Source organism: Aplidium turbinatum, chromosome 9, assembly GCF_918807975.1.
Source record: "Aplidium turbinatum chromosome 9, kaAplTurb1.1, whole genome shotgun sequence".
In the NCBI taxonomy this organism is placed as follows: Eukaryota; Metazoa; Chordata; class Ascidiacea; order Aplousobranchia; family Polyclinidae; genus Aplidium; species Aplidium turbinatum.
Window position 1 is genome coordinate 17,704,243 of NC_137480.1, and position 14,919 is coordinate 17,719,161.

The window sequence follows — 14,919 nt, forward strand, 5'->3', positions numbered from 1 at the left end:
AGGCTGCCTAGAGAAACGAACTGGCCACCCTACTCTCGTTAGTGCATCTTCTCTCCCGATGCTTGGCTTCAAGTATGGGACTGGCCAGTGGCCATTACTTATTTAGACGTCGTTTTGTATAGAGGTCTCGGTGCTCTGGCGGGAGCACACTGCCACAAACTGGTTTGTAAGAAAGGTAGGTCAGGTCAAAATGACTGCAAATGAAGTTAGACTGTTCTAGCTCTAGATGACGTTACGGGAATTGTTAAAACTGCCAGGTAGCAAATCAAATGGAGGTAAAAGATAAAGCGCTCCATCAAGGTACTTGAAATATGACGCGCTCCTGACCAATCTTAGTAGTATTTTGATTACATTTTTATTGTACGCACATTGACTAATCTTGTTCAAACATTGTGCAAGCAACTTTTGCACAGAGCAGAAGAGGAAATAGACCTAGAAACCGTAAATTAAGTGCTACAATTAGTTAATTGCATTAATTAGGCGAGAAATTCAAGTTAGGGGGTAATTCTACTAATACCAAACAAGTCCTTGGGGGGTGTTCAAACCGTCATACTGCGTTGCATAATGCATAGGCTGGCGAGATATGTCATAAAGGTGAAAGCAATAAAACGGCATCGCATGATATTTCAATCGTCCCTTATAAGAATGTGACAAAATACCCAAACCAGCGTTTCCAAACACTCATGAGTGACGTTCATATATGGAGTGGTACGCCAAACGTATGTACCAAGCAACACCTTTTACACTTTTGAAACAGTTGCATCTTCGTTTCTTGTTCATGCTTGTGATGCAGTCTTTAGAATTGATGACCGAACAAGTTAAACATCAGTGCAATAGCTCGAGCGTATGTTACGCAAGTATCAAACAGCTGTCAAAATGCATTTTCAGTTACGGGTTCCAACGAAGAGGCAACTTCGGATTTCGCTGAAATGCTTTCAGCCAAATTAATTTCTTAATAGATATTGGCTAAGCGGTTTAAACGCGCAACTGGTAAACGATACAAAAACTTTTATAGCAGAGCTTGACAACTTTCTGGTTGCCACAGCCATTCGATAGCCACACAATCAACGACGTCCTAAGCTATGTCCATACGAAAAGAATGAAAAAGTTGAAAATCTGCTTCATAGTTTGCCTCATAATCTAGAGCCGATCCAAAAGATGGCTTTGAAACATGACGTTGCTACGCGTGCACAAAAGTATCGCCGCTTCCCAGACAGCAAAATCCGTCATTTTTACATTACATTTTACAACGTCTGCAGACGTTGAATCAATGTAAAAATGACGGATTTTGCTGTCTGGGTTTAAACACACTTGCAAGAAAATTAATACTGTACAATAATTTGGGCAACTTCACTAGTATGAACACTTGAACATGTCAGCCAGTAATTGCAACAAACACCGGATTTTGCATATTTGTTGAATGTTCAAAACATAAATTTTAAAATCCAACGGTATCGAGTTATTGTGATGCAACGCATTGAGTAGTTCATTGAGAGGTTGTTTAAATATCATATGGCATCGTTTTCTTGCTTTTATTCACTCATCACGTGACACCGAATCAAACGTTAGTCGTTAATTTACGACTACGTAACTTAGTATCAAGACCCAGATAGCAAAATCCGCCGTTTTTATTTTAATTCAACGTTTGCAGACGGCGAATCAATGCAAAATTGTGGTTTTTGGTGTCTGGGAACTACCACATTCCCAACGAGGTCACATAATATTAGAAGAGCCTTTAAGCTAAAGTTGAACTGACACCAATATTTGAATACCGGAAATGACAACTGGTAACACACATTGGTGCAATATTTACTGCGGTGGGTTGGCGCTGGCAAACTGGAACTTTTTAAAGGTAGTATGGTTGAATCAATCGATGCAAAGACCTGAAGGCTAAACCGGCGCTAACGCATTGTGACCAGTTCCTCGGAGGAGGTTGGGTGGATGGCGACGCAGTTATCGAAGTCGGCTTTGGTGGCTCCCATTTTAACAGCGACTCCAAAGCCTTGAAGCATTTCGTCACAACCGAGACCTTGCATGTGCAACCCGACGACCTGTGAGAAACAATTCAAAAGACAAAATGAAAGCAAACACGTCTTTGTATTGTTCGTTTCAGCAAAGTTACGTTAGTTAGCTAGTTACGCTCAAGAAGTTTAAATTTATTACATTTCGTGCACATATTTTCAGATCCCTGATGAGGGCTTAAGTTAACCCGAGAACGTTTAACTGTTAAAACTATTTGTAAGTATGTAAAAATATACAATATTCTTATAATGCTCAACTCTGTTATGTTAATGTGCTTTGCCTGTCTGTGGTACAAAAAAAACGAACTCTCTCTCCTGAAAGTACATTTAAAATGGTACTAATTCTCAGCTCGTCCTACCTTTTCGTCAGGCAGCAGACATACAAGCTTCATCAGGCATTTGGTTTGTCGCGCAGTCATGGCGTGATACATCGGTCGAAACTTCGACTGGTAGATCTTTATATTGCTGTCGCCGTGTCTTTTCTTGGCTTCCGCTGCAAGGAAATCGTTTGATGACGTGACTTTACTGTAAGGCACACGCGTAATGTTTAGTAAGATACAATTTCATAACACGACTTTTGGTTAAACTCTGATAAAGCTCTACTCCACAAGAATTAATCAGCTTACAAGAGTTTTTAATTTATTCTTGAAGTCGTTTAGTAAAATTCTAGAAACTCATACACCGATCGAGCATTTTTGGCCAGAACATGATACAACTCAAATCAAATTGAACAAAATCAGGTTGAAGCTGTGACTTCACTGCCAAGCTATCAGCAAATCAGCTCTTTTATATATTGATTTAACGTTGCAGACATCACATAAATGTAAAAGAGGAATGATTGGCAGGCTGGATAAGCACTAAGCAGCTGGTAGCAAAAGTTCCCTTTACAAAGTTCGTCGCCAGATGCTGAAAAACTTGAAACGATTTGAAAACGGCAATTCTTCCAGGGGCAACAAGTAAGGCATCCACAGAGTCAGACGTTAGAAACAACAACTGTATAACTTGTAACATTTATGCTTCCAAGCGATAAGGCATCCACAGAGTCAGACGTTAGAAACCACAACTTGTAACATTTAGTCATCTGTGCCTGCTGTGTACAACCAACTGTATAACTTGTAACATTTATGTTGTAAGCATAATTTTAAAAACGTACAGTTGGTTGTACACAGCAGGCAAACATGAATCCTACCTTCAGTTAAGCCAATTGTTCCTATCGGGGGATGACTGAACACAACAGTGGGGATGTTGCAGTAATCCAACTTCAAATCTTTCTCTCCATTGAAGAGGCGATGAGCCAATCGACGACCGGCGGCAATCGCAACTAGAAGGACAAAAGATCATGACTGAGCAGACGCAAACTCAACACAAATGACAGAACTAATAATTTTCACATCAAAAATACTGGTGCCTTTTCATAAAGTAACAACGTGCCTTTTCGCAACTAAGTTGTAAATTATAAACAGACATAATCTAGCAGCAACACTACACTTGACATTATAAAAACAAAAATCAAAAACAATAAGCTAACGTTTTCGGCTCGTCATACAGCCCTTTTCAAGCTTTATTCAAACAGAACTTATTCAAGTTGTTAATTCGAAAGTAAGGCAGCGGATAAGGCATGTCTTTCCAACAATGCAAACCTGGTTCCACACCTGGGTTAAGCTGGTAGTTAACAAACACCGCTCATCTCTATGCAACGCATAATGAATTGGATGGGCATGATTGTTGAAGGCAAGGCGGCTGAGAGAAAGGAACTGGCCACCATGCTTTCCATAGAGCCGAAGGCTTAGCACAATGAGAACCTTATATTCTCATCTCCGACACTTGGAATCAAGCATGGGACCACCTTACCTTATACAGCAGTATCTACGCAGTTTTTTACCCTTGGGCTTCAACTAAACCTGTACAGTGTACAGTCCACAACAGTTGGCGAAAAAATTTCCAAACGAAATAGAATGTGTCAGGCGAAAACTTAGTCAATCAACATGAAATTTAACTTCAGACAGGAGCCACCTGGGGTAAGCAGAGCCTTCCCCTGCACGTCGCCAACGCTGAAAATACCGGGTGCGGTTGTGTTCTGAAACTCGTCTACTTTGATGTCTCCTTTCTTGTCCAATTCGACGCCCTGGTGGTGAAAAGAACCGAATTAAAGTTGCTAATTGGTTCTCATGAGTGAAGAGCGACACATCTCGTGATTGAAGTGGTCAAAAACAACATCACGGTAAAATCACATTTTGCACAAAAGCTTTGCTTATGACCAGCGCAACACAACGAATAGCTTACATTGGAAAATGAGCTATAAAAAAATTGCCTAGACTTGTAAATCTGATGCCGTGTATCTGGATCTTGGTGTGAGCGCTCAATAACATTATGATCTTATTTCATTAATGTGAACTGGTGTATTTCAGCAGTCGAGTGTAGCAACAATTAACAGCGATAGACACGTGTTTCACACATGAGGATGGGATCACCAGTATCGCATCACCAACTCAAGACACAAAGCTGCAAAGTCGTGCAATAATTTTTCGACCTATAAGCTAATACATTACGAAAATCAAATTGTTTTCAGTGGTGGGTCAGGGGAAGGGGGTGCAAATGGGGCAATCGCACCCATCCCCCCTTAAAGCTGAGAAAAGTAACTTTATTCATGGTGCTTTTTCAACGTCGGATTAATTGGACCTACATATCATTGCGTTTTGTGAAAATCCCCCCTCTTTTAAGGCTACTTGCTGGATCAGCCCCCAACTGTTTTATTAAACATACCACTTTATCCAGTCCTATGTTAGTGCTGGATTTCCTTCCAATCGCCCACAATAAGCAATCAACATCATCCACCACTTGGGAGGTTTCTCCTCCATCCGGTGGTGAGGAGGAGATTGTGATCGTCATCTTTCCGGTGCTTGGATTCTTCACCACCTTCTTAACCTGAAAAAAGAAAACCGGACACTGAAATTAAAGAAGTTGTTTGCTGCGTGGCCAAGTGGAGAGAACGTCTGCGAACGTTCAAAGGGACGTGGGTTCGACACCGCTCTAGATTGTCTCTTCAAAGACACTTAATGGCATGTCAAAATAATGGGAGCAGCTGACTCGAAGACTAATATGTCCCTTTGCTGCTTTCCGTTGTATCGCATCTGAGATCGCACTGTACTGTATGTTGTTGCAATGGGCGGCTTGGGCGCAAAATAAAAACTTGATGATTGAAGATTCAACAATGATCGATGTATCTCAGAAATCTGTGCAACACTGCAGCATTGAACAGAAGCACTTCGTAATTGTTGGAGGTTATTACTCCGTAGGTTTTTGCAATATATTTAACTAACACATTCAAATGGAGTCGATACAAAGAGTCAAGTATTTCTAATAGGTAAAACGCACGTGGGAAAACTTTTCGACTTTGACACCGGCCACTTCCATTTCTCTGGTGACGTTTTCGCTTATCGAAGCGTCGAACGTACGCAGGGCTTGATGACGTCGGATCACCAAGCGAGTGTTTGAACCAAGCGCGTTCAAAATTCCCGCCATTTCTACGGCTATGTATCCGGCGCCGACGACCACAGTTTTTCTGAAAGACAATGGGTTGTTATCTTTCACATGCATGTAATGAATGTTATACCAGATAAGATAAAAGATTTGGAAAACTTATATATATTGTGTACATTTGAAAGAACAAATTTTGGCTGAAACGTTTCACACAAACTCTTAGTTTAAAGTGAGCAAGCAAAAATTTTATTCACGAGCTGAGTGGCATGACTGTTCAAAAACCACATACCTAACCTTTTGCCTTGCCCTAACAAAAGCTATGAAGTATGAAGTAAACAAAAGAAACTTCACGCTCAGTTCTATGCTTTTATTGACACAGCAGTTGGCCGCTTTACATTTCTCTAAATCGAATGAAAACAAGAAAACTAAATGAAAGTTTAAGAATCTTCGCAAACCAGCACGCTTAAAAGTAAACATGTGTTGCACTGACTTTGGCAAATCTTCAAGGTCAAAAAAACCATCACTCGTGATTCCATGAGAGGCTCCTGGGATCTCTGCGTCCGATGGAACAATAGGGTATCCTCCTACCAATGTCACGACAAAAAGTTTCACAGAGTTGCAAATAAATGCTAAAATCCAGCATCAGGCAGAATTTTAATAAAGTAAAAATTAGCTGAACATTAAATATCAAAAATAGAAGGAATTGTTATAAAAAATAATTGATTTTGTTTCGTGTTATGGTGACAAAACTATACTTCAAAAATAATGTAATGGTATCGAACTTGTGTGCAAAATACTGGACACTTTACCAGAACCCTTATTTACCGGTTGCCACTAGAATATGAGGTGCAGAATACTTCTTGCCATCGACTGATATCACCGGGTGTGGGGATTTTTCTCCTGTGAAAACTGCGTGACCTTTTACGTACTCAACGTTGGCCTGTGATGAATGAACATACGAATGTGAAATCCAAAAGAAAAGAGGTTTCAACCAAAAAATGCAAAAAGAAATTGAATAAATGTATATTATACAAGGCAATGAAAAGGCAAGCGAAGTAAGAAACGGAAGTAAAAAAACAGTAAAAATGAGCTCATCCCTGTTCTAGTGAGTGGGAGAAACTCTATACGAGATTAATATGCAAACTTCCCAGCTTGCAAAACTGCCATTTTTACAAAAGTTCAGCGTCTGCAAACGTTGAATCAATGTAATAACGACGGCTGCTGTCGGCTGGGATGAGCTAAAACGTTACAATCGTCAGTAAAGAAACAACAACTCAATCACAGAACGCATTGAGTGATACAATAATATTAGTCAGCAATGAATTGAGTCTTCGAGTTGTTAGCCAGGAAATCATGAAAGCTTACAAGGTTTGTGTCCACTGCTCACGACTTTCAAGCTCCATGCAAGTAATGATTGTTATGAATTCCACCGAAATGATATGCTCAAAAATGTGCTATGTCATGGCGCTATGCTATATGACGGCACATTAATTTTAACGCGTCATCATCAAGTATATACCTTCTTTAAATTGGCCGCGTAGATATCGTTTAGATTTTTGATATAAGCATCTCGTTTGTCCTTTATGGTCCTGTATAAACAAAATGATTCATTTTATGGAAAATTTATCAAGAATGTTTATTTTCATCAAAAAAATACATTATAGACAAAGGATAGCTTTCAACCTTAATGACATGGTGTAGAAAATGAAGGTGGATATTAATCACAGATGATCCATTTCAACAAACAGAATCAATCTGTAGTGCTGTTAAAATGCTGTAGGCAACTGCTAAAAAGTTTGCTCGCACCAGTGGGGATATTTCTCTTTACGTAGTATTTTTGTTGTTTAACAATGAGACAATTTGTAAGATTTTTAACAAATTTGCCATAAAGCAAACGTCACACAAGAACGTTCATTGTAAGAATGTATAGGAAGGACGACTTTAGAACGCGCGGTCACAATGACCAAGCATTTTGAACTTATTATATTTGCCATTCACAGCGCAGAGCAAAAATAAAATTTTTTCGTGATCTTGTTAATTTATAATAAATTTGCATGACATCAATAAATTTTTAACAGTAAATAAACAGTAAAAAATATATTATTACGTCACGGTAGTGGCACAAGATGCTACTTTTTTCATTTTTATCATTAGTCAACGATTAACTTGGACGTTAAAACAAGTTTAAGGTGTGCACTGTGCAACTGTTCTGGTGTTAGTGCTGTGATAAAATGATAGTAAACACTAAACAGTTTAGTTAAAGAAATGATTACATGCCATGCAGCTATCATGGTGGTAGGGGTTTTCCTACTGGAAAATACAACTACAAATATCAATGCCCATGATAATAATCAAAAGCCCATAAAACACTGGTGTAAATTGCAGTATTCAGAACAATAACCACAATTTTCTTTTCGAACGAGTGTTCAAGTAGATAGAATGTTATTAATTATTTACAAAGTGTTCTCTGCCAAACTTTATCCACAGCAGAGATCCAAGAAAAAAGTGAATGCAGATGCTTTAACTGCTTTCTCACTTACCCTAAAATTAAACTTATAGGTCTCACTAAATTAACAACATCATTAATGACGATACGATAGGCATAGTAAAGAAAAGTGAATTTAGGTAAATTTTTTATAAATTAACTCCATATGGACTAATGGACAAACATATTCCATTATAACATTGCATAGGGTAATCAACTTGATTTGAAGTTTTGAAATCAAATTATTTTTGCATATTATTATTATCTTTATAACTTAATAGTTAAAAAATTCTTGACAATTGTGCAGGATATGAAAACATACCAGCATAATATTTCGAATTCATAAATTTTAGTTAGACTTAGCAAAACAGCTAATTGTTCTGTCAAAATTTTATTGGGACAACTAAATTCCCATTTTTTTGTATGAAAACATTTATTGCTGCATTAAGTTCTGTTTATTTTATTTAAAGGGATATAGTTATGGTGAATGTTGATCATTTCTTTTTAGACTATCCAGGGACTGTAGAATAGATGCTATCCAGTGGTTAACACAGTTTACCAATACGGAAATAGGTTTAAAACTGGCTCAAAGACGATTGGCTTCACATGTGAAAATGCCATATGAAACTACTACTAAGGGATAGCGATAATGTTAATATTCAAGGTGTCTTTTAATATATGAACCTCAATACTGTATTTGCATGAATGTGCACACAATATGAGACAGCTTAAAATATTAAAAAAAAAACACTTTGAAATATAGCAATTTTTAACAACACACTCAAAAATCTTAATTGTTTTGACTTTACTTACTTGTATTTCTGTGCAACATGACACCAAATTTAAAAACATATCTCTAAAGTCAATTTGATAATAATTCTGCAATAGATTGAGTTTCGCTTTTAGCAGCATAATCGTTGCTTAGGCTACTTCACAATGTAGATATTAATGACCTGTTTTAGCCTGATGCTGCGAGTTCGCTGTGGTAATAGCAAATTGCACTAGCTTTCGGAACACAGTTCCCTAGTCATGTGCTATGACGAATGGTGTTGAAGTCATTGGGTCATTTTTTATGCGACTCTTTTGTTAGGCTTGAGGCTGCTGTCTTAAATGTTGTCTGTTGAGTTTTTGTGTTGTTAGGCGTTATTGTTGTGAAGTTTTGTTTCGATGCTTGCAAACTTTGTTATCTAGATATATGATTCACTGATATACAGTAATACAAGCTGAAGCATGATGAAATGATTGAACAGCATGTCAAGAATAAACTTACTTCCATGTAAATGATGGTGTCTGATTTACAGTAAAACCATAGTCAGGAAGATCGTGTATCATCTCAGCTTGGCTAGCTGTGTAGAACATGACTTTCTTCGGAACACATCCAACGTTAACCTACAAAATAAAGTGCCATAAATTGAGGAACGGGTTATGACACACAGACTTTACACTAATCAGCAATAAACAATATTTTTGAAATCACTTTTTATTCTTGTTTCATACAGTAGAATTCGCCTATAACGGCTTCGTTTATAACGTCAATTCGCCTATTACGTCACATTTCGCTCGGTCCCGGCAGAATTCCTATCTTTTACGTACATTGTAGTTCGGCTACAACAGCATCGCCTATAACGTCAATTCGCATGTAACAGCACCCTTTATTTGTCCCCAGACGTCTTTTGTTCGTTTATAACGTCACTTTAAGCCATCACCTTTACCACGAACGGTCAGTATTTTAATCCAGTTAGCGCTGCTGCTTGCAAAATGTCTTCCCTTTATTTTGCTATGTCGTTCTCAGCAGGGACTTTAACTGAATTAACTTTTTTCTCGCGTGAAAAACTATCACGTGTAAAAAGCAGCTCTACAGCTGACCTTTAAACAACTCAAAGCAACAGTTGTACGTGCAGTACTGTAGCAGAGTGTAGCTATAAACTAATTAACTGAATTAACTTTTTTCCCGCGTGAAAAACTATCACGTGTAAAAAGCAGTACAGCTGTGTCAAATCTGTGTCAAAACCGAAACAGCTCAAGATCAATGCCTTTTTTGCTAATAAACTTCTCTACTACTGTATGTAAAAAAAAAACAAAAAAAAACTGTATGTAACGAGCTGTATTGCGCAAATTTCCTATACCTTTCGCTGTAGATTATTTTTTTTAAACAATTTCTTTGTTCACTGTATTTTCTGCGTGCCTTTTGTCAGTTTGGTGGTACACAGTAACCCTGATTGGATTCTACACTTCTTTCTTTAATCAAAAGACAGTTGTGGAATAGTTTGCGGTAGTTCGTCTATAACGTCAATTCGGCTATAACGTCAGTTTTTACAAATCCCCTAGAGGTGCCGTTATAGGCGAATTCTACTGTATCATTAAAGACAGTTTGTCACTTACATACCTAATAGCCCTCAGTATATACCAAATTAAAACTTCCTAGTCTCATAATTTCTAAGTTTTTGTTATGTGGTTAGGATCCTACAATTTATTGTAGTAGCTTACACCTGCTACATTTCATTCACCATGTTCAGTCGCACCAGAAACTATAACAGGCTTCTAAGCTCCAGGAAACCATCACGGCCACCGAGAAGTCATTTAAATGGCCTCCGAAACTACCACGCCAGCAGGCCATGTTTGGTCGCCGGCTTTTACAAGCCAAAATTTCTCCACTCATTTTTAATGGATTTTTATTTTGGCTGTTGGGAGCAAAAATTTTGTCGCAGGAAAGAACCTCTGGTAGGTCATGCTTGGTCGCCGAAAAAATACAGGAGCTTGGAAGTCTGTGAATAATGAATGCATTCTTGACTATAAGTCGTAACCCAATTGCCACTGAAATGTATGTCCTTGTCCAGTAGCGTAGCCAGGAATTTTGAAAGGGGGGAGGGGTTGTGACAACCCAGCGGCGGGGGGTCTGGGGGGCCTCCCCCAAAAAATTTTGAAAAATTACTTTGAATTTGGTGCATTCTGAGAGCATTTTCAACAAAAATGTGGTTACGAATATTCCTGTAAAATGGTGGTGTCTGGTGGCATAGCAAAAGGATAAGATCATGTTTTCTTCAGCATTTTTCGGAAATAAAGCTAAGTCTCTATGTTTTCTTGTTGGTAATTCCTGGCTGAGATGTTTGGTATTGGCAAAACTTGCTCTTTTAATGCAATTTTGTTTAAAATTAAGCAATTTTTTTAAGACTGAAAGCATCATTTTCAATATTGTGACGTCACACGTGTGCCAAAGGGGGGGGGGGTTGTAATCCCCAAAACCCCCCCTTGGCTACGCCACTGTCCTTGTCCAATGTCCATGCCATTTATGATTATTTGCAATTGAAATTTAGGAAAACTGTACCAAGTGAGGGCAAGTATTGGTATATTGCCTTCTGATTGTAGACTAGATGATGATCTAACAGTTTATACAGTTACAATTTACTAATGAAAAGAAGCAACTGTAACATGCCGCTATGTTGTTGAACTTCATAGCAAGCTTTCATCACACACACACACAGTCACATGTGGTTGCCATTAAATAATGTGTTGAGACTGTTGAGCCTTGTCTTTGTTTTTAGGGATGATAAGCTACATTGACAACTTTTCAAGTGACTTTAAATGCATATGTACTTTGTTTGTGTAGGAGAATTTTCCACTTAAATCGATTTGAATGTAGGAATCTTTATTCTCAAACTAAAAAAGCTTCTTTAAAGAGCTTAATCATGTGCATACTTGCAAAAGCTTTCAACCACTGACACAGGTCGGGTTACTGAGATTGACAGAGTGAAGTTTACACTTGTTGTCTGTAAGTTATTCCATCCACTTGATGTGCATGCTAAGTTATAGCCTACATGACTAAAAGCTATAGGCTAAAGTGACATCATAGGATAGTTCAGCTCTAGGCAGACAAAGCCTTTAAAGCAGTGCCACTTCAGCAGTGATAAACACAGAGCTCAGTAAAATAGGCTACATTTGAATTAGTTCAAGCTAAAGATTGGAAATATTGCAACACTATAAAACAACATAATTTAAAACTTACACAGGTGCCTCCAAGTCGTCCATGTTCAATAACAGCTGCTGTGGTGCTACCAAACTCTGTTGCCCTTCTTGCACTGGCAATACCGCCAGACCCTCCTCCAATAACCAAGTAATCAACTGTTGTGATATCTTTACCAGAAGACATGGCTCGCAAATGATTTAAAAGAAATGAAGTTGTTAACTTATTGAATAATTTACAAGACTGCATTGAATGAGAGAAAACAAGGCTGTTATGTTATGCCGCAATGAAATGGTCTGTGACGTAACATCCGCTGTTTGCAAAAACCGGGTGCTCTCCAGTTCCCTCTAATGAGTGTTGACCGTGCGTGATATTTGATTGTAATCCACCCTTTAGTTTTCGAAATTAATGCAGTAGGCTACTTGAGGAAATTAATATGTGGCGCTACTTGCTTTCATGAATTCTTACTCAAGTAGGAATTTTCAAACCAACAAAGAAGCATGGTCAGGCAACACATCTGTTCCACTGTTCGGTTAACCAGGCTAATTTAGAATCGGAGTCAGTAAAATTTGCGTAGAAAATAGTATTGGGGAAAAAAGACACCGCTGCCAACCAAAACGATGGCAAAATAACATTTACACATGAACCGCACTCAGTGAGGTGGGCACCCGCTACTTTTAAAGAAACGCGCTACCCGCTACCGCTACTTGGACCAAAATAGCGCGCGCTACCGCTACCAATTTACAAAAGTAGCGCGCTACCCGCTACCGCTACTCGGACCAAAGTAGCGCGCGCTACCGCTACTTCTTCCGCTACTTTTGTTTAAAATGACAGTAGGAAACACTCTTTAAGTCCCTAGTGACCCAAAAGTGACCTTGAAAACGAATGTTATCATTCGTTTACACTGTCATTTTAACGTCGTTATAGAAAACACATTCTAAGGGGAATTTATTGTTACGCATCTTTCAAAAACACGAGCATTTCAAAATGAGAGTCACTAAGTCCTGCCCGCTTTGGCTTTAAGCACATCTTTTCCAACAGAGAAAAGTCTCTCCACCGCAGCACTGGAAGGAATGGGAATGTTGTAAGTTGTAGCCTATTTAATGAGCAGATATTTTAACTCGGTATTCGAAAAGCTCAAGGACTTGCTCCTGTCCGAAAAAAAGGCGTCCACAACTGTCAATTGCTGTTTCCTTCTGCACCGACGTTTCACGGGATGGCGCCAACACAGCAAAAAATTCATCCTCGGAGTCGTGACTGATGGTGTTGGTGTCACTCTTCTCGGTATCAACCTGGCTTGATGTCTCGCGCAACAGTCGAATTACATCTGTCTTGACTTTTTCTCGCAGTGCGTCAGCATCATCCGTGGAAACATAGGCTAGTGCATAAATAGTAGCCACGACGTCTTGAAGGAGGATGACGACATGATGCCGTAACGCACTTCATGTCGTTGAATCGTTTCTTCACCCCTTCAAGGACTTTCACTCTCATGTCGGCAGCAGTGGCCGAGTGGTTAGCGCGTTGGGCTCGCAGTCGAGAGCCTGCATGTTCGACTCCAGCCACCCGCACTTGCTGTTGTTTCTCTGGGCAAGAAACTTTACGATAATTGCCTCTACCCAGTGATCGATTTCGAGTAATGGGTAGTACCAAATTTAAGTCATAAGTAGTGTAGACAACCGGAAACAGACATTGCCGTCGGCTGCAGCGTGGGTCAGGTGTACGTCGGAAGGCGTACACCGATGCATAGCGCTCAAGTCCGCTTTCCCGCAATGCAGGATAAAGATATGAAAAACAAACAAACGAACTCCTCACAGGTCACAAGATCGCTGATCTCGTTAACTTCTTCGCGCAAATTGTAATGGTTGGAAGCAGTGCAGGATTAAGGTGGATGCTATTGATGCTGCAGCATTAGGCCCATTCCTGAAATAGGCCCAGACGAAAACAGACGTGAATTTTCCGGACGCTGAACAGTTTTCCTTTGCTTAATTAACCCACAAATAATTCTTATTATGAAATTTGTAGTCCGACTTTCGCACGCCTAGGCACAGTGTTACGCCTAGGCACGTAAGATAAAGCAAGATTTTGGCATAGACTACTTATTTAAGATGAAAAATTATAACACTTTTCGAGCTGTTTCAGGGCCCTTCATTACTTCAGCCGCAGATAAGATGCACGGCTTTATTAACTCTTCCCCAATCGTGTATGCTTTTTTTGGTTTTAACTATTCGTAGAGAAACTAGATAGGATTCATAAAGAAAGGATTTTTCGGTAGTCGTCATCTTTTCATTTGCTTTTTTTAATCGTTCATATCAGAGAATATTCGTCCAAAATATTCAAGTGGCTTGCCTTCAAGATTGTTGTGCTTTGAATGAAAGTGACGAACAACTTTAGAAGGTTTCATAACGTCATTTGGCAGAATTTGGGAGCACACCAAACATTAGGGCCGTGACGATTGCTCACTACCCGGAACTATTGTAAAACCAAGCTCCAAGTATTTTTATTGTAGGCTATTGCCTGACAAATTCCCCTTTTCGTTTCTTACTTCCCTCTGTGACACTCAACTTATCTGCATATGCCCTTTTCGTAGTTTACATTTGCACCTACTGATACTTGGTTCATTTCCATTTTGAGAATTATTTGTTTCAGAAGTCTTAGTTTTTTCCTTCTTGTTAAAATACACTTGTTGGTTCGTTGATTCCATATTAATCCTTCTGTAGTTTAACAGGACAAGCTATTGCAGCATCTGAAAAGTGAAGAATGACCTTGTATTACAAAACTTTTTGAAAGCTAGACGCAGTTTATGACGAAACAATCATAAACGGCACAAAATCTAGGTCATCGGAAGGTTAAATGCCTGATGAAGGAGTTGCAAACGAAGAAAACCTCACCCCTAGGGAAACATTCAAAACCCATATATATCTGGTCATGATCGACAGACTGTTAGCTGAACTGGAAAAGCGAATGAAGGCGTA

The 14,919-nt window shown here is 39.0% G+C and overlaps 1 protein-coding gene across 1 annotated transcript; it reads right to left on the reverse strand.

Annotated features, from left to right (window-relative positions):
- Positions 1 to 346: 346 nt before the first annotated feature.
- On the reverse strand, positions 347 to 12,214 carry LOC145777214 (glutathione reductase-like). The gene is made up of 11 exons (XM_082588537.1): positions 11,990 to 12,214; positions 9,257 to 9,375; positions 7,021 to 7,090; positions 6,327 to 6,441; positions 5,992 to 6,085; positions 5,397 to 5,583; positions 4,785 to 4,946; positions 4,035 to 4,146; positions 3,211 to 3,342; positions 2,381 to 2,514; positions 347 to 2,051 (listed from the first exon to the last, which is right to left on the reverse strand). Exons 1-11 carry the CDS (start codon positions 12,194 to 12,196, stop codon positions 1,902 to 1,904), a joined length of 1,482 nt encoding a protein of 493 aa, XP_082444663.1. The 5' UTR covers positions 12,197 to 12,214; the 3' UTR covers positions 347 to 1,901.
- Between the last annotated feature and the right edge of the window lie 2,705 nt (positions 12,215 to 14,919).

Excerpts from the sequence above, each read along its gene's own strand:
- LOC145777214 (XM_082588537.1), bottom strand. The coding sequence starts at position 12,196 with ATGCAGTCTTGTAAATTATTCAATAAGTTAACAACTTCATTTCTTTTA. Across the intron at positions 7,091-9,256 it reads ACACCATCATTTACATGGAA|GACCATAAAGGACAAACGAG; the intron begins GTAAGTTTATTC and ends TTGTTTATACAG. Across the intron at positions 6,442-7,020 it reads ACGCGGCCAATTTAAAGAAG|GCCAACGTTGAGTACGTAAA; the intron begins GTATATACTTGA and ends CATTCATCACAG.